Below are 26,110 nucleotides of genomic sequence, written 5' to 3' on the forward strand. Positions count from 1 at the left end.
CAAATTGGAGCATGAGCTTTCGTGGGTGACTACATGCATCCGATGAAGTGGGTATTCACCCATGAAAGCTCATGCTTCACTATGTCTATTAGTCTATAAGGTGCCACAGGACTCTTTGCTGCTTTTACAGATCCAGACTAACAAGGCTACACCTCTGATACCAGAATACCAAGATGAGAGCAGCCCTCACAGTTGAGAAGCGAGTGGCGATAGCCCTCTGGAAGCTTGCAACGCCAGACAGCTTCCGGTCAGTCGGGAATCAATTTGGAGTGGGCAAATCTACTGTGGGGGCTGCTGTGATGCAAGTAGCCAAAGCAATCACTAAGCTACTGCTACGAAAGGTAGTGACTCTGGGAAATGTGCAGGTCATAATGGATGGCTTTGCTGCAATGGGATTCCCTAACTGTGGTGGGGCAATAGATGGAACCCATATCCTTATCTTGGCACCGGAGCACCAGGGCACCCAGTATGTAAACCACAAGGGATACTCTTCAATGATACTGCAAGCACTGGTGGATCACAGGGGACCACGTGGGATGGCCAGGAAGGGTTCATGACGCTTACATCTTCAGGAGCACTAATCTGTTCAAACGGTTGCAGCAAGGGAATTACTTCCGAGACCAGAAAATAACAGTTGAGGATGTTATCCTGGGGGACCCAGCCTAACCCTTGATGCCATGGCTCATGAAGCCATACACAGGCAGCCCGGATAGTGGTCAGGAGCTGTTCAACTACAGGCTGAGCAAGTGCAGAATGGTGGTAGAATGTGCATTTGGACATTTAAAAGGACGCTGGCGCACATTACTGACTCGCTCAGACCTCAGCCAAACCAATATCCCCATTGTTATTGCTGCATGCTGTGTGCTCCACAATCTCTGTGAGAACATGGGGGAGACCTTTATGGTGGGGTGGGAGGCTGAGGCAAATCACCTGGCCATTGATTACACGCAGTAATCCAATTCTCTGGGATGATTGCTTTACTCCTCCCCCCACCATGTGGCTGGTATTATGGAAGATCCCTGCTAGCCACCCCCATGATACCAGCCACGCTGCTAGTATTATGGAAGATCCCTGCTTGCCACCCCCACCACCGCGTGGCTGGTATCAGGGAAGATCCCTGCTAGCCAAACGCGAAAAAGCTCAGCGCCAATCACCCGCCTCCTCCCCCCCTTGGTTAACTGCAGGGAAGGATTTCTTTTCAGCCACAGGCAAACAGACCAGTAGGAATGGCCACCTCTGTCCCCTTAATTAAATTCCTGTATTTCAACCAGGTTACCATGAATAATATCACTCTCCTCAGGATAACACAGCGAGATGAAGAATGGATGTTGCTTGAATGCCAGCAAACACCGGGACTATACGCTGCCAGGCTTTGTCATGCAATGATACCAGATTACTTGCTACTAGCATGGCATGGTCAAGTGTCCTACCATGGAGGACGGAATAAGTCTGCCCTGCCCAGAAACCTTCTCCATGAAGCTCCAAAAGCCTTTGCAGATGTCCCTGGAGAATTTCCGCTCCATCCCCAGAGACATTAACAGACTTTTCCAGTAGCTGTACTGGCCGTGAATGCATCCTAAGTCTTCAGCGCAAATTAATCATTAAAAAACGCTTGCTTTTAAACTGTTTTATATTACAAAGGTACACTCACCAGAGGTCGCTTCCATGGCTTCATCGTCTGGGCTAGTGAATTGGGAGGGCTGGGAGGGTAATTCCGTCAGGCTGAGAAAAAGGTCCTGGCTGTTGGGGAGAACGGGGTGCTATGTGCTCTCCACAAGCTCGTCCTCCTCTTCCTCCTCCTCATCTTACCCGTCTGCAGAATACTCTGGCATGGCTGAGATTACTCCCTCCTCGGAATCCACAGTCAGGGGTGGGGTAGTGGTGGCGGACCCCCCTAGAATTGCATGCAGCTCAGCGTAGAAGCAGCATGTTTTCGGCCCTGCCCCGGAGCTTCCATTTGATTCTTTGGTTTTATGGTAGGCTTCTCTGAGCTCCTTAACTTTCACATGGCATTGTACTGAGTCCCTAGTGTGGCCTCTCTCCATCATGGCCTTAACTTTTTCAAATGTTTTTTTCATTTCATCTTTTTGAATGGAGTTCTGTTAGCATGTAATCATCTCCCCATATAGCGATCAGATCCAGTACTTCCCGTACGGTCCATGCTGGAGCTCTTTTTCAATTCTCAGACGACTGCATGGTTATCTGTGCTGATGAGCTCTGCGTGGTCACCTGTGCTGATCAGCTCTTCACGCTGGGCAAACAGGAAATGAAATTCAAAAGTTCGCGGGGCTTTTCCTGTCTACCTGGCCAGTGCATCCGAGTTCAGATTGCTGTCCAGGGTGGTCACAATGATGCACTGTGGGATAGCACCCGGAGGCCAATACCGTCGAATTGTGGCCATACTAACCCTAATCCGAAATGGCAATATCGATTTCAGTGCTACTCCCCTCATCGGGGAGGAGTACAGATATCAGTATTAAGAGCCCTTTATATCGCTATAAAGGGCTTCGTTGTGTGGACGAGTGCAGGGTTAATTCAGTTTAACGCTGCTAAATTCGATATAAACTCATGGTGTAGACCAGGCCTGTGATACTGATGATTATGATCTTGTAACAAGTGAGTTTTTTGATGAGCTGTTTTGTACCTGGTGCTGGTCACTGCTGTCATGTTCCATATGGTGACCCACAATATGTGCCTCTAAGGTCTGGTTTGGACTTCCAGGAAATTGGGCTCATTGGGCCTGCACCTTCACTGTGCTGGGTTTTGGCTGCACATGTCTTGTGCATGCAGAACATGCTCCTCTTCCTGGAGTTGGTAATAGTACGGCCTGTAACCCTGGTGATGTTGTCACGGTCTGTCGTGGCTGGTTGACCCTTCATTTCACTCTGCCACCTTGGGATCAGAGTTGTAGAGGGGTTTTGTTTTTGGGACACGATCTCCCTTCCCAGGAACTCTTCTGCTAGATGTTGTTGGTTCCTGTTGATGTGGATGACCATTATGAAGATCAAACTCTTCTTCCTCCCTATGCAGTCCATGTGTTGATAGTTGGGGTTCATCTACCTTCATCGCTTTTGGAAAACTTGGCCCTTGTCCTCTGGATCTGTCATTGGCATGTGCTCATTACCTTGAGCAGGGGCCCTTATGAAGTGTGACAGACTGGGGCCAGTCAAATCCAAGTCTTGTGTGGGCGGGACATCCACACTGTGTTGTAAAGCAGCTTACATTGCTAGTATTTGTTACCCATGTGTGCCTGTGCAGAGGCATAATTTGCTGATGGCTTCTTTATCACCACTCAGAGCAGGGTTTAAATGGTGTGCAGTAAATATTACATGGGACAACACATGGAATGAGGAGGATATAAAGAAATATTGAATAACTATCCATTCATGAGTTAGGCAGAGGTCATGCAGAAAACCTTAATTCTCTAATTTCTTAACTTTTGAGTGTTTGATTTTTACCACCTTAACATTCTTTTAATGTGTTTTTATGTAATTATTTTTACAGCAAAAATATATGCTTAGCACTTTGCACAGACATCCCTACCCCAAAGAACCTATGGTGTAAGGCCCTGATCCTGGACTGCAAGCATACTCACAGGCACAAAGTTACTTGTAGAGGAGTTTGTTGGGTCAAGACCAAAGTAGACAAAAATACAGATGACTTATGGGCAAATTAGAAAGTAATCTCATTACCAAGTAGATGGAGCCCCTCTAGGCTCTTACTCTTACTCTTATAAGTATCCCTTACACACACTAGTGGTCCCACTACAGTCAATGAGACCACCATGAGGTTTTGGTGAATTATGCCCTAAACTGTTTTTTTAAAGCAGAAAACATATTACATGCAAATTACTTTTATTTTATTTAGGGCCAACCCACAATTGCCTCTGTGCTTGATCCTATTTAAATTAATGTAGAATCTGGGTCTTAGTGTAATTCTCAAACAGCTTACAAGAACATGTATAATAATTATACATTCTTGTTCAATATAACCTGTGTAGTTAATAAAGTACTGTGATTTTTCTATATTGCAAAATGTAGTGGTAACAATTTTATTTATGATTAAGAAACAGATCTCATCTTTTTCCATACAGTAAATACTTATTAGTAGCAACATATTGGTGGCCTTTTGCTATGTTACTCCTAAGTGGCTGTTGCTGTTATGGGGAATGTTGACAATTCCCAGTAGGGAAAGTAGTCCCAGGGGAAATGTTACTTGTAAGGGATGGTTTCTCGTACAAGGTGTTGCTGGAAACAAGTGTCTACTATGTTAGATATGTCTATGGACCCCATGCCATGGTAATTTAGCATCTAACAGTCTTTAATGGGTTTATCCACACAACACTCCTATGAGGTAGGGAAGTTCTGTAACCCTATTTTATGGATGGGGAACTGATACACAAAGAGGCTAAGGTCCAGATCCTCAAAGCTATTTAGGCTCCCAACTTCAGTGGAAGTTAGGATACTAAATACCTCTGAAGAACTGGGCATAAATGACTTGCCCAAGATCACTGTTATGAATCAGGAACTTGAATCCAGGTCTCTAATCACTGGACTGACTAATCTCTTTACCTAATGTTTTTTCCCTTGTTATGGGTTTTTCTGTCACACTCTATCCTATGTTTAGCCATTGTTAAATTGAGAGTGGTGTTTTCACAGACCTGACTGGCTGTCCCAGTCAACTGTACCAGTAAAACAGTTATGTAGAATGGTATATAAAGGTTTAATGACACAAAATACTGTTTATTAGAAAGCTAATTATGATAAAATTCATTAGATACAACATAGGGCTCAAGTTTTGCACTGGGATCTTTGAGACTACATTTGCTTTATCCAGCAACTTAACTTCTTCCTAAACTTTGTGGGTAGGATACTGGAGATATGTAGAGTGCTGTTTTAACTTTGGAAGGAAACAATATCAGAAAATAGTAATTTACAGAAGCTCAGGTGATGTCTCTATTTTTTCAGATTGTGATTATAATTCTGTTTCCTTATATTAATCATTAGGTTACATTATTTTGCATTACTTTACAAAATGACAACCACATCTGGGTGATTATTACAAACTTACAGAGCATAATAGCACAAAGACAAATTTAAAGCTACACTCACACTAAGAACCTGCTGGGCTAGAACCTGGGTCTAGGGGGCTTCTAGGCTGCTGTTGCTTCTGCATCACCACTGGAGGCTTAGGCTGGGCTCTTTTTGGAGGACTCTGTGAGGCTGGGCTTGGCATGAAGTACCATCCAGCAGGATCTGAGTGGCGGCCCCTCAGAGCCCACTGATTGTACTTCAACCTGGAAGCCAGGAAGGGGAGTGGTCTGAATAACAACCTAGACTGCCTGCTTGCCTGCCTTTTCTCCAAATTGGGCTCGTGATGGACCCTACACTCTGACTTTCGACACTGGTTTGTCCTTGGCTTTGCTGTTTGACTGCTATCTGTAATCTCGTGCCTGACCCCGATCTCCTGGTAACTTGAGCCTGCCTGTTGCTTCCTGAGGCCTGACACTCAGTTTGCCCTCTGGCCTTTCTCAGACACTGACCTCCCGGTAACCTGGTCATGCCTGCCTCCTGATACCTGAACCTTCATCTGTCCTCTGGCTGGTCTTGGACTCTGACCTCCCAGTACCTGACTTGGCTTGACTCTCTCAACTTCTGCTCTGACCACTAGATCTGACCGCCCTCATTCTGGTTGTGACACCAACATTGACTTTTTTTTTTTAAATCAGCAACTGAATACCCAAAATAAAAAGATGCTGAGGCAAAGCAGAGTTCATAGGTACAGCACATCTCTGCAAGGAAAAGCGCAGGTTCGATGTTTGCTTGTATACCTTTTGGGTAATTTAACTGGTACAGGAAATATTTATGTGAAGTAATCAGGAGCAAAGAGCAACCCTGGCTCCTGCCTCAGAGCCAGAGATCCCATTGACTTCTTTGGGCCCAGAGTAGAGCTGCTAAAACCATTTCAAAATCTGACATTTTTCATTGAAATTATCAGTATCTGTCCTCCTCGGCTACCACCCTCTCCCTGGAAGAAAAAAAGAAAAAGAAAGAAACGTGGATAAAATTTTCACAATTGTTTTTGCAGAATGTTGATCTTTTCTGCAACTGGCTGTAGCATAGAGCAAATGAAAGGCTCGTGTGTGCCTTATGGCACTACTAGGAATGGTACAGTGCGATAGTCAAGTCCATACCAGCAGAAGCTGAAGAAGGGGTTGTGTACTTCAGGGAGAGGGAAAACGGCTATTACTATAGCCATAAAGGAATGGAACATGCACGTCTTCCCATTGTTGACTAGATCTGTTGGCCATTGAAGGAGAGTCTTCACTAAAAAGGTAAATTATGAGCCAGATACTTAACACAATTAATATTAACAGCAAGGGGGAAGAAACACATTCCAAAATAGTGAGAGAACAGATTAAAGAATATTTAGATAAATTAGATGTATTCAAGTCATCAGGGCTTGATAAAATTCATCCTAAGGTACTTAAGGAACTGGCTGAAGCAGCCTCTGAACTGTTAACATTTACCTTTGAGAACTTGTGGAGGATGGGTGAGGTCCCAGAGGACTGGAGAAGGGCAAATATAGGACCTATCTTTAAAAGGGAGAACAAAGAGGAGCTAAGGAATTATAGATCAGTCAGCTTAACTTTTGATACCTGAAAAGACACTGGAACAAATTTATTTAAACAATCGGTTTGTAAGCACCTAGAGAATGATTGAGAGATATGTAATAGCCAACATGGATTTGTTAAGAACAAATCATGCTAGACCAACCTCATTTCCTTCTTTGGTAGGGTTACTGGCTTAGTGGCTGGGGGAAGCTGTAGACATGATATATCTTGATCTTAGTAAGGCTTTTGACATAGTCCCACATGACATTCTCAGAAGCAAACTAGGAAAATGTGGTCTCAGTGAAATTACTATCAGGTTGGTGCAAAAGTGGTTGAAAGACTACTCAGAGAATAGTTATCAATGGTTCACTGTCAAACTGGGTGGATGTATCTAGTGGGATCCTGAAGGGTCTGTCCTGGGTCCAGTATTGTTCAATATTTTCATAATGACTTGGATAATGAAGTAGAGAGCATACTTATAAAATTTATGGATGACACCAAGCTGGAAGGGGTTGCAAGCACTTTGGAGGACAGGATTAGAATTCGAAATGGCCTTAACAAATTGGGAAATTGGGCTGAAATCAACCAGGTGAACTTAAATAAAGACAAATACTGCACTTTGGAAGAAAAGAATCTAATGTACAACTGAAAAAGGGGGAATATCTGGATAGGCAGTGGTACTGCTGAAGAGGATCAGGGGATTATAGTGGATCACAAACTGAATATGAGTCAGCAGCGTGATGCAGTTGTAAAAAAGGTCCATAAACAGGAGTGATGGGTGAAGTAACAGGACAGAGGTATGTGAGACATGGGAACTAATTGTTCTAATCTCTTGGCACTGATGAGGCCTCATCTGGAGTACTGTGTCTGTCTACTTTTGGGTGTGGCACTTTAAGAAAGATGTGGACAAACTGGAAAGAGTCCAGAGGAGAGCAACAAAAACAACAAAAGATTTAGAAAACCTGACCTCTGAGGAAGGATCAAGAAAACTGGACATGTATAGTGTTGAGAAAAGAAGCAGAGATGGGACCTGATAAGTCTGTGATGTGTTATATAAATCTCGCACTAAATCTGAAGCGGTTAAAGAGCAACTCTGGACCCAGATGACCCTGTCGAGCCACACCTGCAGAGCATGCTTCAGCTGGAGGTGGAACTTGGAAGGGAAGTCAGACAATCCAGAAATGGTCTGACAAGGCAGGGAGAAGAGGCTGCCCTGAGAGCTCCTGAGAAGGGATGCTGCAGAAGCCTCTCTTGGAAAAGAGACCCTACCTGCTGGGCCCAGACAGAGTGAAGGTGCAGTTGGTACTCTTTTTTATTACCTTTTTGCAACAGATTGCAAAACTTGGACAATGGAGTGGGTTGAAGGAAGTGGCCAAAGGAGGGGCGCTCCTGAGTACTGGACCTTTGATAACCTGACCCGAGCTCCCCTACCAACCCTGTTCCACACTATAAAGGGACTGACCCCTAACCACTAGGCCACACTTCCAGCAACTGTCAGCATCACACTGTCTTCAAATATATTAAGGGTTGTTATAAAGTAGGTAGTGATCAATTGTTCTCCATGTCCAGCAAAGTAATAAGAAGGACAAGAAGTAATGGGCTTAATCTGCAGCAAGGGACATCTAGGTTAGATATTAGGAAAAACTTACGAACTATAAGGATAGTTAAGCACTGGAATAGGCTTACAAGGGAGGTTTTGGAATCCGCATCCTTGGAGGTTTTTAGACAAAGGTTAGCCAAAGACTTTTCAGGGATGATCTAGGTATACCTGATCCTGCCTCACTGTAGGTGGCTGACCTCCTTGAGGTCCTTTGCAGCCCTACATTTCTATGATTTTATAGCAGCTCATCCTCCCCCTGGTCCATTTTTGGGTTAGCTAGCACCACTAGCCTGACACAGCCATTGCCTAGAAGAGACTTTGATCCCTTGTTTTGAGATGTTGAAGAAGTAGGCTCATTGTCCCTTCTAACTCACATGTGTATCTCTGCAGGAGCTGGACACAATGTAGTCCTAAATTAGAAAGCGTATTTGTTGAAGAAATTACTGTTCCACTTTGGTTATCCATGCAGGCAAACAGCTGAGATATTTTTTACTGAACATATCAGTATCTGAATTGTATAAGAAGTATGAACAGCTTTAACTTACTTATTGCATTCTGGAAATGGAGGCCTGGAGCAGTCATAGATGGGCTTCAGGGATGTTAATTGTGTACATGAGCGAGCTTATAAATGGTTGTTTTGGCAGTCTTATTTTGCTCATTGAGGATAGCTATATCAGTGCCAGAGAAAAGGAGGAAGAATGAATTATATTTTTTTGTATCCACTCTATTAATACTTTCAGGGCTTGATATAATATGCCTTTAACAAACCATGAACTTCTCTCCTACTGAGCCACTGCATCCTGCCTACATTCAAAGTAAGCAGGGAACCATTATACTAATCCACTGTACCATCGTATCTCTAGCAAACACATGTAAGTGTTTGCTTTGAATATTTATTTTGATGCAAGGAGTGTTGAGTCTTTTATTTGGCAATGCATGCAGTAGGAGATTGACTTTCTCAACTTTGTTACCTCAATTGTGCAAGTTCTGTTCTTGCAGCAACCTCTTTTTTTCAGAACGGTATAGCTATAGCAGTAACATTTGGCTCTGTGAGACTAGAACACTCAGGTGGTTCACCTCTGCAATTAGGATGGTTAAAAAACATGAAAGTGAACTGATTTTTTTGTGTGTGGCTTTGTTTTTAATCAGGTGCGATTGTATGCAAGACCTGATGCAATCAGAAGAGGATCTGGGGACTATGCACTGAATATTACAAGGAGACTCATTGAGTTTTATGAAGACTACTTTAAAGTGCCATATTCCCTACCAAAATTAGGTAAGACTTTTCTGAGATCGCTGTTTGTCCAAGGGAACTCTATTCTAGAGATTAGAAAATAAAGTTGTTTTTACTGGTAGATTTCAATGTGAAGGATTTGGGGGTTCAGTTAGAACGGACATTGAACAGGAAATTTTTTAATTCTCCTAAAGAGAAGAAGCCAATTTTTCACCTCTTCCTCATCTTGCCTTTAGGTACAGCTACTAAACAACAATTCAATCTATTAGGCATTGAGACTCTAGAGAACAGAAGCTTTGCTAATCAGTTCCTGCTTTCCTGATGCTCAGCATGTTGGGCCTCACTATCATTAGATAGCCCTTGGGTTACGTTTATTCAGTCATATGTACATCTTCATTGCTTAGCTGCAGAAGGGGAATAGAATTGAAAATAACAGTGGAAATGGGAAATTTACAACATTTAAAGAAAATATTTGTTGATTAGTATAGTTTCTTAATGATGATAATATATGCTTGACAATATTGCTGCTTATTGAAGAGAATTGTTGTGAGCTTATTTTACTGTTCAAGTGATCCAATTGTAAAAGCTATCAATTTTTTTTTAACATTTTCCTTCCCTTCCCTTTCCCCTACCTCTCTCACTCCTTTGAATATTTCACACTATATTATTACATACTCCCTCCTTAAGAGTTTGATCAGGATCCAGAAAAATTCATTGCTCAGCAACAAGAGGAAAGCTTGTATTTGATCTGAAGTGTTAGTTTTGAACCACAGGTGTTAGTTGCAGGAGCTCAGGGCCTATTTCATTAAAGCACAAGCCTGCTGGGTAGCTTTATTAGTCTTACAACTAATGGTGTAGTAGATAGATAAAGTAATTAGTATTGTTTGAAGTAAGTGTTGCATGCATTTTAAATAAGAAAGATGTGACTTTTTTGTCCTTTTTAAATGATGGGTTGCAAGCAGTGCTCTGTTAGAGGCATGGATGCTTATAGCCATGGAACTCTCCTCAGACTACAGGTTACTGCTGTCTGTACTTTCATACCTGACTTTAGTATTGCCCACCCAAGGAATTGTGGCACTAAGGTCTGATATAAATATTTTTGTGGGACAGTGCTCAACCTCAACTGGAGTAGTCAGAAACTGCTCAACATGACATGGTAATGAATAAATCATGATTGCTTGACACTGGAAGTTCCAGACTTACTGGTTCCAAGTCGTTAAAAGAAAAAATGAATATCTTTCGTCTCTTTGAAAATTTATAATTAGCAAAGAGACTCAGATTATTATTTTAGGTAGTTTAAAATGGTCATCTGGAAATAGCAGGTAGAGAATGTGTCTACTTCTGTGCATCTTTAACAGTTAAAACATATAGCCTTTCATCTCAGTAGGTTTTGCTTGTTGTTGCTACACAGTGGCATATTGTGTTAAAATACTTCAGAGGATTGAATGCCTTCCAGTTTAGTCTATTTATGGGATTACACTATAAAAATACTATAGTGAATTGTAGTTTTTTTACTATAAATTATATTAAAATTACTAATTTAATTTTAAAATTTAATACTATTAGATTTGTAGTGTATGAAGACTTTGTTATTATGTAATAATGCTATAGAAAATATAACAACATAGTTTATAGGATGAAAAACATAAAAGTATCGTACCTTCTGCCTATAATGTACAGTTTGTTTAGTATAAGTATACTGGGAAAAATGTCAAAAGTGCCTTTGTGACTTGCAAAGGTAGATCTCATTGGTTTAGATTCCTAAGTCACTTTGGCATTTTTGAAATGTTACCTGCTATGTGTCTTGGTATCTTTGTTTCCAGTTCAGCAAAGTTGTTAAGCAGGTGCTTAACTTTAAACATGTGGGTAATGCCATTGATTTCAGATGAAAAAGGCTACTGCCTTTTGAAAATCTTGAGGATGGATGGGAATAAAAACATGTGAATGGGAGCTCAACAGGAACCCTAGGCAGGAACCCCTAGCATGTCTTCACTAGCAACGTTAAAGCAGTAGCAGCACTTTAACATTGCTAGTGAAGACATGGCTGTGTAGTCGCAGCAGCTCTCCTAGCACTATGACAAACCCAATTCCACGAGGGGAGTAGCTACCAGCACTGTCTACACTGGCACTTTACAGCGCTGAAACTTGAAGTGCTCAGGGGGGTGTTTTTTCACACCCCTGAGCGAGAAAGTTGCAGTGCTGTAAAGTACCAGCGTAGACAAGTGAGTGGAAGAACCAAAGTATAAGAGCTGTTATGTAATGGTACCAGCTATGAGGAAAAGGAGTGAAAAGTAGGTGTATTAGGGAGAATGTGGTAGTAAGAGAAAACTCAGAAGTGAGGAAAAAGTTTATCTCAGAGACTAGTTTACTTCACTCAATAAACTAATATTGCCTCCACTACAAATGCTCATAGACTCCAATTAGAACTCATTGAAAAGTGCCAATTACTTTATGTGGGAGTTTTTATTTTTAAAGAAATTTACTGCAAATCAGTTTTTTCAAATGAAAAACCAAAACACATTTTTTTAGATTGTTTTCAGGGTGAAAAAAATCAGTTTTTGAAGAATGAAAATTTTTACTGACTAAAATTCGATAATTAAAAAAATGTTTGGTGAAAAGTTTCAATTTTTGGTTTTAGGATTTTTTTCAGTTACACTTTTGGTAGAAATTTGAAGTTTTCCATGAAAATAATTATTTTGGCTGAAACCAATTTGTTTAAAATGTTTTGATAATATCTTGACTAACTTTAGCTACAGCTTAACTTGTTTTCAGTGTAATATGATACAAAATTACTTACTGGAAGACCAGTTATTGTATTGTCAAGTGTTTTGCATGTTTCCTTTCATTCTCCTGTACCATTGCTGTGCATGTGTTCAACTTTTGTGTTGTTTTCACATTTCAGAGTCTCATCACTTTAATGGAAGTGATGATGTATGTCAGCTGGCCCACTGCTGTCCTGTGCTGTGGTCTTCTGTATGCATTATTGTTGTCTTCTGTGTGTTGTCATCAGACTGCCCTAAGCTTCTGTGCTGGTTAGGTCCATTTTCATGGGCTTTGATTTGTGCATTCCAAACTGGCTCCAGTTATTTGAGCTTGCCTCAGAGTGGGCTAAGATTCTTCATATGGACCAGTGTGGCTTGCCACTGTGGTTGTGTGATTTGTTTTTGGCTGTGCCTTTAACTGCTTCCTGTACACAAGGACAACTGTTTGCAAACACTATTTGTGGATGTCTTTTGTGGACTGCTCCAGCTGTTCTGTGGCCTTTGGCACTACTAGCAGATAGATAGTAATGGCTTGGGATGTTGGCTCCATCTGCTACATCAGGTTAGACAAAAATAAATGATTAAAACAAAACAACCCAGATTTTTTCATTTAAATTACAGGTTTATTTTTTAAAACTAAATCTATTTAAAATTAAATTTGAATTTCAACAATCTATGTTAAGACCTAAACTGATTATAATTTATTCAAATCACTTAAATTAAATAAGAATAATATTAAGAAGTACATGTTTGTTGCAAAGCTATAAAGAAAGTCAAACCACTGAGCTGCTGGAAGTTACTGGCTAAGCCCCTGGAACCAGAGTTTGTTGCAGGGATAAACCAGCTTTTGAGAGCAGTAGCCACTTCTGCAGATGCACAGAGAATATTTTTTTCATTTCATTTTATACAACTAGTACTCCATGGGGAATTTTGTGCCAAAAAATTAAATTCTGCACACAATATTTTAAAATTCTGCAAAATTTGGTATATTTTATTTGTCAAAATAACACCATATAATCATGCCAGTTTCAATTATCTTGGTAATTTATTTCAAAATACCTGTCAGCAAGTATGTCTGCAATAATATAGACAAAAATAAAAAAATCAGGAAATGTTTTTTTGACAAATAGATTCCTTACTAGGGAAATTAATACAGAACTTGAAATAATAATTAATTTAACCTGCAATACAGAAATGCAGTGCAAAGGCGTGGGGGAGCCAGGGGTAGTGGAGGAGCTGAGGGAGAAGGAAAGACCCTGGGAGTGAACCTGGAGGGCTGTTGGGTGTGGGTGGGAGAAGTATGGAGCAGTTACTTTTTGTGGGGAGAAGGGATTGTTAGGGAGTTGGAGAGTCTCCCCCGTGCAGACCCTGACTGACTTCTAGCCTCTTCCATTCAGTCAGACACATGTGTCCCTGCATTCCCTGTTCTTGGGTATCCCTGCACCCCTTCCCCGTGTCCCTGTGTGGTCCTGCAGCCTCCTGCTTCCCCTCCCCATGTGGCCCTCCAGCCCATGGCTCAATCCTGTCACCCCACTAGACCTTCTGAACCCGTGTCCCTCCAACAGCCCCGTGTGCCCCACTCTATTTCCCCCCATATCCTGTACCTCCTAACCTGGCTCTGCGGGCAGCGTGCTGTGATGAACGTAGTTGGATGCTGGTGTTACTACTGGTCAGCTACTGCTGTCTGTTCTGGCGCCACAGTGGCTTCTGGTGGGTGAAAGGCAGGACTGCAACACTTCTTGGGCAAAATATATTTTCTGCTCAGAAAAAAAATATTCTGTGCCAGAGATGAATTCTGCACATGTGAAGCAGTGCAGAATTCCCCCAGGAGTGAACTAGTTCAGTTCAATGACTAGTTCATTCAAAATTTAAAAAAAAATGTTGGAAATTGAGTAAAAACTAGGTTGAGAGGGTCAGATCTACTAGTCTACTAGTTCTAAAATTTTGAAGGACGTAGTAACCAATCAATAGAAAAAAATCAATTCAATTCACAAACTATAGATAATACTTCCTTTATTTAATAAATCACTTAGTTTTAAATGCTAAACATGTTTTTATAAACTTTTTAGTAAGGAAAAAGTTTGTGTCTATTATTTTTAAGGTAGTCTTTTTTTAATTTAAAAAGAATTAAAATGCACTTTTTGTTCATTTAGTTGAATTTGAATTTCCATTCAAATAGAGCTTGACTCAAATAGCAAGTAAAATTTTAATCATATAGTAAATAGAAAATGATACATGATGCATTTCTTAACATAAAAGCACAAACATTAAGAATTTGAATAAATGTTAGAACATAAGGGCAGCCATATTGGGTCAGACCAAAGGTCCGACAATGGCTAATGTCAGGTGCCCCAGAGGGAATGAACAGAATAGGTAGTCATCAAGTGATCTATCCCCGGTTGCCCATTCCCAGTTTCTGGCAAACAGAGGCTAGGGACACCATCCCTGTACATCTTGGCTAATAGCCATGGATGGACCTATCCTCCATTAACTTAACTAGTTCTTTTTTGAACCCTGTTATAGTCTTGGCCTTCACAATACCTCTGCAAGGAGTCACCAGGTTGATGTGCATTGTTGTGAAAAAAACTTCATTTTGTTTGCTTTAAATCTGCTGCTTATTAATTTCATTGGTGACCCCTAGTTCTCGGTTATGAGAAGGAGTAAATAACACTTCCTTATTTACTTTCGCCACACCAGTCACGATTTATAGACCTCAATCATATCCCCTTTAGTCGTCTCTTTTCCAAGCTGAAAGTCTCAATTTATTATCTCTCCTCAATAGCCATTCCATACCCCTAATCATTTTTGTTGCCTTTTTCTGACCCTTTCCAGTTCCAATAATCTTTTTTGAGATGGGCAAACACATCGCCCACAGTATCAAGCTGTGGTCGTACCATGGATTTATATAGAGGCAATATGATATTTTGTCTTGTTATCTCTCCCATTCTTAATGATTCCCAACATTTTGTTAGCTTTTTGACTGCTGCTGCACATTCAGTGGATTTTTCAGAGAACTATCCACAATGACTCCAAGATCTCTTTCTTGAGTGGTAACAGCCAATTTAGACTCCATCATTTATATGTATAATTGGGATTATGTTTTCCAATTTGTATTACTTTGCATTTATCAACAATGAATTTCATCTGCATTTTGTTGCCCTGTCACAGAGTTTGAGAAATCCTTTAGCTCTTGCAGTCTGCAGGGCGGCTCTAGACATTTCGCCACCCCAAGCACGGTGGCATGCCGTGGGGGCGCTCTGCGGTCGCCGGTCCCGTGGCCTGGTGGACCTCCCGCAGGCGTGCCTGCGGAGGGTCCGCTGGTCCCACGGCTCCACCAAAGCGGCGGAACCAGCAGACCCTCCACAGGCACGCCTGTGAGAGGTCCACTGGAGCTGCGGGACCAGCGGACCCTCCGCAGGCATGCCGCTGAAGGCCGCCTGCCTGCCGCCCTCCCGGCTACTGGCAGAGCACCCCCCGTGGCATGCCGCCCCAAGCACACGCTTGGCATGCGGGGGCCTGGAGCCGCCCCTGGCAGTATGCCTGGAACTTAACTATCATGAGCAATTTTGTATCATCTGTAAATTTTGCCACCTCACTATTTACCCCTTTTTCCAGATCATATATGAATATATTGAAAAGGACATGGCCCAGTACAGACCCCTATGGGACACCATTATTTACCTCTCTCCATTCTGAAAACTGACCATTTATTCCTACCCTTTGTTTCCTATCTTTTAACCAGTTACCAAGCCATTAGAGGACCTTCCATCTTATCCCATGACAGCTTACTTTGCTTAAGAGCCTTTGGTGAGGGACATTGTCAAAGGCTTTCTGAAAATCTAAGTACACCATATCCACTGGCTTCAACTTGGCCACATGCTTGTTGACCCCTGTAGCAGAGTGGTCCTCTGCTCCTGCCCTGAAAGTTTAAACAGCCCTGGGAGGTGGCTGTGGCTGGAGAAAGCAGCTTTAGGCTAGGCTGATTGGGGGAAGTGGCTGCAGGTGGGGCCACGCCCCAAACAGACTCAGCTGGCCCTAAAAGGCGGAGAAGCCAGGAGCAAGCAGTCTCTCTCTCGGTGTAGCGTGAGATGGACCTAGCTGCAGGGACCTAGTCACAAAGTAACTGAGTGGAGCAGGGCTAGGGACAGGCTGAGGAGCTGGGGAGCTCCAGCCTGGAAAGCCCCAGGCTGCGGCCTAGTATTGGGCTAAGAGGTACTGGGGGTTGCAGAGGCCAGCCCAGGGGAGGCCAAGGCAGCAGGTCCAAACCCCTTTGCCTGTGATGAGTGGCTGATACTGCAGTCTGCCCCAGTGAGTGGGGCTAGATAAAGACTGGACAGTAACCATTACTGAGGTGAAGTGGGGATAGAGGGTGGGGGTTCCCTGGGGAGGAGAGACCCTAAGAGAAAGGGGTTACTGCCAGGAGCAGCACCCCAGGTAAAAGGGCACTGGGTCCAGGGAGGGACATGGGGGCCAGAGGACAGGTGGATCACTGGCCTGCAGAGAGCGCTCCAGAGCTGGAATGAGCTAATTCCCAGGAGTCACTAGCAGGAGGTGCCGCAGGGATGAGTGCGCTCGTCTACAACCCCCTTAAAGAATTCTAGTAGATTGGTGAGGCATGATTTCCCTTTACAAATACCATGTTGACTCTTCCCCAACAAATTATGTTCATCTATGTGTCTGACAATTTTGTTCTTTACTGTAGTTTCAACCTGTTTGCCCTGTACTTAAGTCAGGCTTACTGGATTGTAGTTTCTGGGATCACCTCTGGAGCCCTTTTTAAAATTGGCATCAAATTAGCTATCCTCCAGTCATTTGGTACAGACGCTGATTTAAATGATAGGTTACAGACTACAGTTAGCAGTTCTGCAATTTCACATCTGAGTTCTTTCAGAACGCTTGGGTGATACCATCTGGTCCTGGTGACTTGTTACTCTTTAGTTTATCAATTTGTTCCAAAACCTTCTCTAATGATACCTCAAAGTGAGACAGTTCCTCAGATTTGTCACCTAAAAAGAATGGCTCAGGTTTGGAAATCTCCCTCACATCCTCAGCCACAAAGACTGATGCAAAGAATTAATTTAGTTTTTCTGCAACGGCCTTATTGTCCTTGAGTGCTCCTTTAGCATCGCGTTCATCCAGGGGCCACACTGGTTGTTTAGCAGGCTTCCCACTTAACCTTCTTTTTTGCTATTACTTTTTGAGTCTTTGGTTAGCTGTTCTTCAAATTCTTTTTTGGCCTTCCTAATTATATTTTTACACTTCACTTGCCAGAGTTTATGCTCCTTTCTATTTTCTTCACTAGGATTTAACTTCCGCTTTTTAAAGGATACTTTTTTGCCACTCACTGCTGCTTTTACTTTGTTGTTTAGCCACAGTGGAACTTTTTTGGTTCTCTTACTATGTTTTTTAATTTGGGGCATACATTTAAGTTGAGCGTCTATTATGGTGTCTTTAAAAAGTTTCCATGCAGTTTGCAGGGATTTCACTTTGGACGCTGTACCTTTTAATTTCTGTTGCACTAACCTCCTCATTTTTGTGTAATGGCCATTTCTGAAATTAAATGCTACAGTGTTGGTGTGCCATGGTGTTTTCCCACCACATGGATATTAAATTTAATTATATTATGGTCACTATGACCAAGGGATCCAGGTATATTCACCTCTTCGACCAGATCTTGTGCTCCACTTAGGACTAAATCAAGAATTACCTCTCCTTTCATAGGTTCTAGGATTAGATGATCCAAGAAGCAGTCATTTAAGGTGTGAAGAAACTTTCTCTGCATCCTGTCCTGAGGTGACACATACCCAGTCAGTATGAGAATAGTCGAAATCCCCCATTACTACTGAGTTTTTTTTATTTTAATAGCTTCTCTAATCTCCCTGAGCATTTAACAATCACTATCACGATCCTGATCAGGTCGTCGGTTATATCAATATTGTCATTTAATACAAAGCACTCCAGTTCACCCATCTTATTATTTAGACTTCTAGCATTTGTATATAAGTACTTTAAAAATTTATCACTTTTTAGCTGTCTGTCATTATATGATGTAATTGAATGGAACTTCTTTTCATTTGTCTCTAAGGTGCCACAAGTACTCCTGTTCTTTTTTCATTTGACTGTTTCTCATCAGACGCTACCTGTATTTTATCATCTTCCATAACATCATTTTTTCATCGTCATCACCTCTCCTCCTTACTAAGACATAGAGAATCTCCATTAATAGATCCTCCCCTAAGGAATGTCTCTGTCTGAACCATGTGCTCCTCTGCACTTGTAGGCTTTTCCCCAGTCTTTAGTTTAAGCTCTACGACCTTTTTAATTTTAAGTGCCAGCGATCTGGTTCCATTATGGTTTAGGTGGAGCGCCCATTCTTCCTGTATAGGTTCTCTCTTTCCAAAAAGTTTCCCTAGTTCCTAGTAAATCTAAACCTCTCCTCCCTACACTGTTGTCTCATCCACACATTGAGACCCGGCAGTTCTGCCTAACTAGCTCTGTGTGTGGAACTGGAAGAATTTCAGAGAATGCCACCATGAAGGTCCTGGACTTTAATCTCTTAACTAGCAGCCTAAATCTAGTTTTCAGGACCTCTCTCCTATCCTTCCCTATGTCATTGGTGCTTACATGTACCATGACCATTGGCTCCTCCCCAGCACTACACATAAGTCTATCTAGATGTCTCGAGAGATCCGCAACCTTCGCACCAGGCAGGCAAGTCCCCATGCGGTTCTCTCAGTCATCACAAATCCAGCTATCTATGTTTCTAATGGTCAAATTCCCCATAACTATTACCTGTCTCTTCCTAATAACCTGAGGGCTGGTCTACACTACAGGGGAAAATCGATCTTAGATACGCTACTTCAGCTACATGAATAACGTAGCTGAAGTCGAAGTATCTAAGATTGAATTACTCACTGTCCTCACGGCACGGGATCGATGTCCGCAGCTCCCCCTGTCAATTCCGCAACTCCGTTTGGGTTGGTGGAGTTCCGGAATCGATCCCCGAGCAATCGATTGCTACCCACCGATACGGCGGGTAGTGAAGATGTAGCCTGAGTTTCCTCCCCTGGACAGGTATCCCCAGTGCGAGAGGATATCAGATTATCTGGGAAGGAGGATTCCAACTATGGGATCATTTCCGTCTGCTCCAGTTGGGTGTTCTCCTTCCCTGAGACTTTCATCCTCCTCAACAGCACAGAGGCTGTCAGACTAGGGTGGAACCATTCTACTGTGTCCCCAAAAGTCTCATCTATATTCCTCTGTCTTGCTTAGCTCCTCCACTCTGGTCTCCAAAGCCCGTACACGGTCTCTGAGGGCCAGGAGCTCCTTGCAGTTAAGATATTGTGACAGGGTCAGGCCAGGTGGCTACAGGAGAGTGATAGAAGACAGAAATATTAGCCCCAGGTTAAATAGGTCCCCTTTCCCTGGGTAAGGTAACAGGGAAGGTTCCAGAACAATCAGGGTCTTTCTGGAAACAAGGCAGACAGGCTGATTAGAACACCTGCAGCCAATCAAGAAGCTGCTAGAATCAATTAAGGGAGCCTAGTCAGGGCACCTGGGTTTAAAAGGGAGCTCACGTCAGTTTGTGGTATGTGTGTGAGGAGCTGGGAGCAAGAGGCACAAGGAGCTGAGAGTGAGAGGGTGTGCTGCTGGAGGACTGAGGAGTCCAAGTGTTAACAGACATCAGGAGGAAGGTCCTGTGGTGAGGATACAGAAGGTGTTGGGAGGAGACCATGGGGAAGTAGCCCAGGGAACTGTAGCTGTCATGCAGCTGTTACAGGTGACACTAGGCAGCTGTAGTCCACAGGGCCTTGGGCTGGAACCTGGGGTAGAGGGCGGGCCCGGGTTCCCCCCAAAACCTCCCAACTCCTGATCCAACACAAGAAGATCTCTGAGGCCGGCAAAATCCACCAATAAGCACAGTGTCCACCAAGGCAGAGGAGAAACTTTGTCACAATATTTAATTACTTAAGTAAGTATCCTTCTGGTTAGCAAAAAGAACTACTTATTTTAATGTAAATCTTATATTTAGTTTCAAATAAACATATTTTAATGGCTACCAACTAATGAGAATAAACCTTTCTTTAGGAAAATAAATAAAAAGTAGAAATAGAAAACACAATTAAAATGTATTGTGTAAATCAGGGTTTTCTGCTTGCTGATTTAAATCATGATTAAAATTGGTGATTTAAATCAATCCACCCTGCTGAACATGCTGTTTTTCAGACTTGCATGGCCTATGGCTGCTTCTGTGGAATGGTTGTAGAGTTTCTGGCCTTCCATAGTTACTAGAGAGGACAAGGATGGGTTGCAACAGGGAGCTTAATAAATGTAAGAACTTCATGGTTAGGGAATTCTCTAGTTACCCCTTAAGACACTGGTTCTCAAACTTTTGTACTGGTGACCCCTTTCACATAGCAAGCCTCTGAATGTGACCCCCCCCCTTATAAATTAAAAACACTTTTTAAAGCAAAGTTGGGTTTAGGGTGGAGGCTGACAGCTGATGACCCACCATATAATAACCTCATGACCTCCTGAGGGTCCCAACCCCCAGTTTGAGAACCCCTGGCTTAAGGCATGGCTCTTTGTGTTTATGCCCTCTCACTACATGGTGTCAGAAGTGAGTGAATTCTTCTCTCTAAAAAAGGAGTAAAGAAAAGAGAGAAATCCACCCCTCCCCACTGCCTGCCAGAATGGTGAGTGAGTAGGAAAAGTGGAAAATCAGGCAAGAGACCTACTAAAGCTGCATCAGAAAGGTGGCAGAGCCCTGTTGCAGTGCAGTAATGGAGCCAATAGCACAAATGACTTTGTTAGAGAATCTTAATTTTTGGCAATTCAGACAGCTGATCTTTCTGGATCTGTAGATTTGAGCAATTTTTTATGACTTCCGGTTTAACAGGGAAAGCACAAGAAGATGAGGTAAATGCCCTGATGTTTGCCATGGGTGGTGCTGCTGATGATATCCTGTATGCTAAACTCATTACTAATGAGAAAAAGAATAGTCCAAAGTGAGAGGCTTTTGATTCCCATTTCATAGGCAGACAGAATATTATTAGGGTTGCCAGGTGTCTGGTTTTCAACTGGAAAGTCTGACTGAAAAGGGGACCTGGCAGTGTCTGGACAGATGTACTGACCATATACCAAAAGTCTGGTTACCGTGGGTGGGGAGAGATGCTGGGTCATCAACCCACACCAGCCCATGCTCAGTCAGGACTGCCTCCGACCTGCAGGCAGGCAGGCTCTGCATCAGGCTGCAGTTCTGTCCCAGCCCCAGAGCAGAGGGAGCCCAGCTGGGAGCAGAGGAAGGTGGTGGAGAGGATCCAGTAAGGAAGAAGAGGTATGGGGGAAAGCAACGAGTGACTGGGAGAGGAGAGAGAGTGTGTAGGGGGCTTTGGGGGAAGAGATGGGGCAGGGCCTTGTGGAAAAGAGATGTCTCAGGGAAGAGTGAGGGTAGGCACAGGTTTTTAGAAAGTTGGCAACTCTAAATATTATATGTGAAAGGGCCACGTTTAATAGGAGGTGTCACAAATAAGGAGAAACAGCTGAGACTTTTATTACTGCAGTTCATAACATTGCAAATATGGTAAGTTAAAAGAAGAACTAATAAGAGACAGGTTCTTTGTTGGTATAAGAGACACCAGTTTATCAGCACAGATTCATTTAGATCCAGATGTCTTACTAGCAAAAGCTATAGCTAAAGTGAGAATTGAAAGAAACAGCAGAGTGACTTACGTGCTGGCAGCATAAGGGAGACTGCATTAGAAAACTGATACAATAAAGAAAAAGGAACAAATGTGAGCAAATTTACAACATAAGAACAGTACACTACTAGAGAGTGGGTCCAAAGAACTTTAATAGGAGGGAAGTTTGGAATAGCTACGGAAGGTATGGCAAGAAACCAAGCCACCAGCTCATGACAATGGCCAGGTAAAGAGGTTTAATGTAGGAGATGCCACAAAATGGGACATTTTTCAGTAGTATGCAGGTCTCCATGAGTAATGGAAACAGTCCAAGAGGGAGTGTTACCATCAGATGAGAATGAGCCGGTACTTATAGGGACTATACCCTGTACTAAATGTCTGTCCCAGATCTGGACTTAGAGTTCAGCATCTGAGTGTTTACTGTGAACCTTCCCCAAGCTTATACCCAGCTTGGATCTATTTTCGCTGCCACCAACTAGGACTATTGGGGTTTCTAGTTACCCCGAGTCCACCCCAACCTTTCCCTGGGGGACCCCAGACGCCAAACACTGGGTCTTCCTATGCTCAACGGGAAAACAAGCTCTTCCCTCTCCCTTTTCCCTGGTGAGGCCATGGCGTATGCTAACTAAAATCCTTGAATGCAAAATCAAGAAGAGCCTATTTTACCCTCCCCCGAGGCCTAGGCATTCAAGCTAATAACAGCTAAGCCCACCAAGGAATTCCCCTCCCTGGTCTCGTAGCAGTAACTAGAGAAAAAACCTCAAACACAAGAGGACAGAGAATGATTCTTTCTCCTCTTCCCCGTCCTGTTCCCGCCTGGGGACGATAGGAAAAACCCCACAAGCCTGGCTTTTCCTTTTCGCCTTCCTTCTTCCCGTGAGGGAGACAGATACCTGGTACAGAAATTCTATGCCTTTGCTCACTAGGAAAAGAACTCCCACTAGTTTTCAAAAGAAACTTTATATAAAAAGAAAGAAAAACAGAACAATAATCTGCATTAAGAAACTCAAATACATGGCTCTCTGCTTATAAGAAAATAATGAATAACAGTCTGATTAAAAGATAGCCCCGTTTTAAACCAGTCCACGCAAATCAACACACCTGTAAATACACAACAAAGCTCATCACCAGCCGAATTAACTTTGTTCCTTTGTACTCACAGATGTTTAAGAAAACTTTGAAGAAGAAGGGAGTTAGAGAAAAGCTTGCTTTCCTCACAGCCGAGAAAACGCAAAGACCGCAAAAAGCCAAACAACCCTGCAGAATTCACCACCCTTGCCTTTGAAAATCCTTGTTCCTGATTGGTGCCTCTGGTCAGGTGTTTGGTTCCACTAATTAACCCCTTTACAGTAAAAGAAGATTAACCCTTACCTTACCTATCTATTTATGACATACCCTCAATAGAATAGAGAACATTTTGGTACACAAGCATGAAGCTAAATAATGGAAGCCTTACATTTAAAAATTATACTGGGGCAGTAGTCACTGCAATTCTTTAAAAAAAAAAAAAAAAAAAATTCTATTCCAGAATGGAGATCTGCAAATACCAAATAAGATTCTATGTGGAGGTAGTGACATTATGTTGGATGTTTGTGGCCAGTTCTCTGGGAAACTGGAGAAAGGATGTAAAGTTCTTCAACAGACTGTATATGTAATACAAGGCCTGACAACTGCCCTACTAGGGGTGCCAGCCATACCAGGACTATCTCTAGCAGAGAAGCTGGCATGCATTAATGGCAAGAAGCAACCTGTACAGAGATGTATCTGCACATCTTCACAGGGTAAGGAATATTGTCAGGAGTACAAATTAAAACTGGTGCCATCAGTAACTCCCTTTGCTCTCATAGCCCCATACCTCATTTCTACAACCTGGCTAGGGAAATCAAAGAAAAATTAAGGAGAAAAGAACATACAGGGATTATTTTCAAAATAGAAGAACCCACTGAGTGGTGTGCAGGGATCATTGTAGTACTGAAATCCAATGGCAAAATCCACATTTGTGTGTGCCTTACACAAGTAAATAAAAGCATGTGCAAAGAAAGATACACGCTGTCTGCAGTGGACCAGATGTTGGCTCAGTTATCGGAAGCCAAAGTCTTTTCAAAGTTAGATGTTACAGGTGGCTTCTGGAAATACCCCTTGCTAAAGAATCTTTCCCTTTAACTACATTCATCACTCTGTTTAAATTGTCTTCCATTCCAGCATTTCCAAAGGAGAATCTCTCAGTTTGTGTCAGGTTTGCCTGACATCCTTTGCTATGCAGATGATGTGTTGGTATATGGCAGAGATAAATATGAAGTTGATGAGGGAATACCTGTAATTTTGAGATGCTTCCAACAAGCCAGCCTTAATCTGAATGAGATGTGAATTGGAAAGAAGCAGTTAAAATTTTTAGAGCACATAATTAGCGAATATGGAATTCATCCAGATCAGAAGGGATGACAGCACTTTATTATCCTTGTAGTATTTCAGAAAGATATGCTTTCTGAAATCCACAAGGGACACCAAGGTATAAACAAGTGCAAGGCACAAGCACAACAATTGGTATGGTGGCCCAATCTGAGTAGGCAAATTCAGACCTTAGTAGAGAGCTGCAACATATGTAAGCAGGAAAAAAATCAGAATCATTACTCTCTACATTATTGTAGTCAATTACTTCTCTAAATATATTAAAACTAAAGTTCATATTTACAAGACATGGAGTTCCTGAAGTCCTCATATCTGATAATGGGCCTCAATTTACCTCTGAAATCAGGGCTGGCTCCAGCTTTTATTGTGTTCCAAGCGGCAAAAAAAACAAATAAAAAAAGCCGATCGGCGGCACTTTGGCGGCGGCTCAATTACACCGCTTCATTCTTCCGTGGTAATTCAGCAGCAGGTCCTTCACTCCCTCTCCTCCTCTTTGGCGGCAACTCAAAGAAGAAGAAGAGAGGGACTGAGGGACCTGCCACTGAATTCCCGCAGAAAACCCAGAGGTGGCGCCCTGATACCAGACGGAGTGCCGCCTCTGTGTATTGGTCGCCCCAAGCACCTGCTTCCTTTGCTGGTGCCTGGAGCCGGCCCTGTCTGAAACATTCCTAGCATTTGCACAGGACTTTGATCTGAACATCATAGTAGTAGTACACATTACCCCAGAGCAACAGGGAGGTGGAGAGAGCAGTGCAGACTTTAAAAAGACTTCTGCAAAAATCAGAAAAGCAGTCCATGTAAAACAGTCCTGGCATATTGGTCAGTGCCTCTTGTGTCTGGACTGTTTCCACAGAATTTCTAGTGCAGAGATGACTAATGATGCTTTTACCTGTGGCATCGATATAGCTCAAACCTAAGCTTCCTGACCTGAAGGAACTTTGAAAATGAGATGCTGAAATTAAAATTCGGCAACAACAGAACTTCAGTGTTCGGTACAGAGCAAAAGCACTACCTGAACTGAGACCAAAGCTCCCAGAGATTTGGAACTGTTTGGAACTTGGCAGAAGCTCCCAGATCCTACGTAGTGTAGACTCCAAAAGGACTTTTCTGGAGCAATCACATTTATCTTCATTATTTCCTACACAAAAAATTGAGGATCTGGGACTTGCAGCTCCTCTGTCAGGAAGTGAGTCCCATCCATCCACAAACTCAACAGAAGTGAGAATACAATCTAGCAGACTGATCAAACCCCCTCAAAGACTTGATCTTTAGAATACTGCTCAGGATTATTTAAATACAATTGATAAGGGGACATAGTTGTGTAAATAGTTTTAAGGATTGGAAGTTTATTTGGATCTTTTGTATGCATATATACATTGGGTTTATAATTTCTTTAAATTTTTATTATAAAGGGAGATGTGGAGAGGTTATAGCATTCCTGGGCCTCCATAGTTATCAGATGTGACAGGATGTGTTGCAGTGGGGAGGTTAATAAATGTAGGAACTTTCTGGTTAGGGAGTTCTCTAGTTGCTGCTTAAAGCATGGCACTTTGTGTTTATGTCCTCACACTACAGCTTTGGAATACATTGAAGCAATATATTAGTGTGCCAAGCAATATGCACCTTAGCAATGAATGTGGATCAAAGATTAAACCGTTGAATAACCACTTTCCACACCAGAAGTTCTGCTGTACTCCTACAGATATGCACTCTGTCTTCCTGCAAGCCCTGGTATGGGAAGTGATCTAAATAGGATTTTAAACTGGTGAGTCTCATATCCACTTCATTTTT

General features: G+C 42.5%; 1 protein-coding gene across 1 annotated transcript in view; it reads left to right on the top strand.

The window, feature by feature from the left end:
* TRHDE (thyrotropin releasing hormone degrading enzyme) overlaps nucleotides 1-26,110 on the top strand; it is a 327,679-nt gene that overhangs the window by 53,973 nt on the left and 247,596 nt on the right. The window contains exon 3 of the mRNA XM_032767020.2: nucleotides 9,363-9,489. Coding sequence (XP_032622911.1) covers nucleotides 9,363-9,489 — 127 coding nt within the window. The remainder of the gene's footprint in view (nucleotides 1-9,362; nucleotides 9,490-26,110) is intronic.

This window comes from Chelonoidis abingdonii, chromosome 1 (assembly GCF_003597395.2).
Source record: "Chelonoidis abingdonii isolate Lonesome George chromosome 1, CheloAbing_2.0, whole genome shotgun sequence".
NCBI classification, from domain to species: domain Eukaryota; kingdom Metazoa; phylum Chordata; order Testudines; family Testudinidae; genus Chelonoidis; species Chelonoidis abingdonii.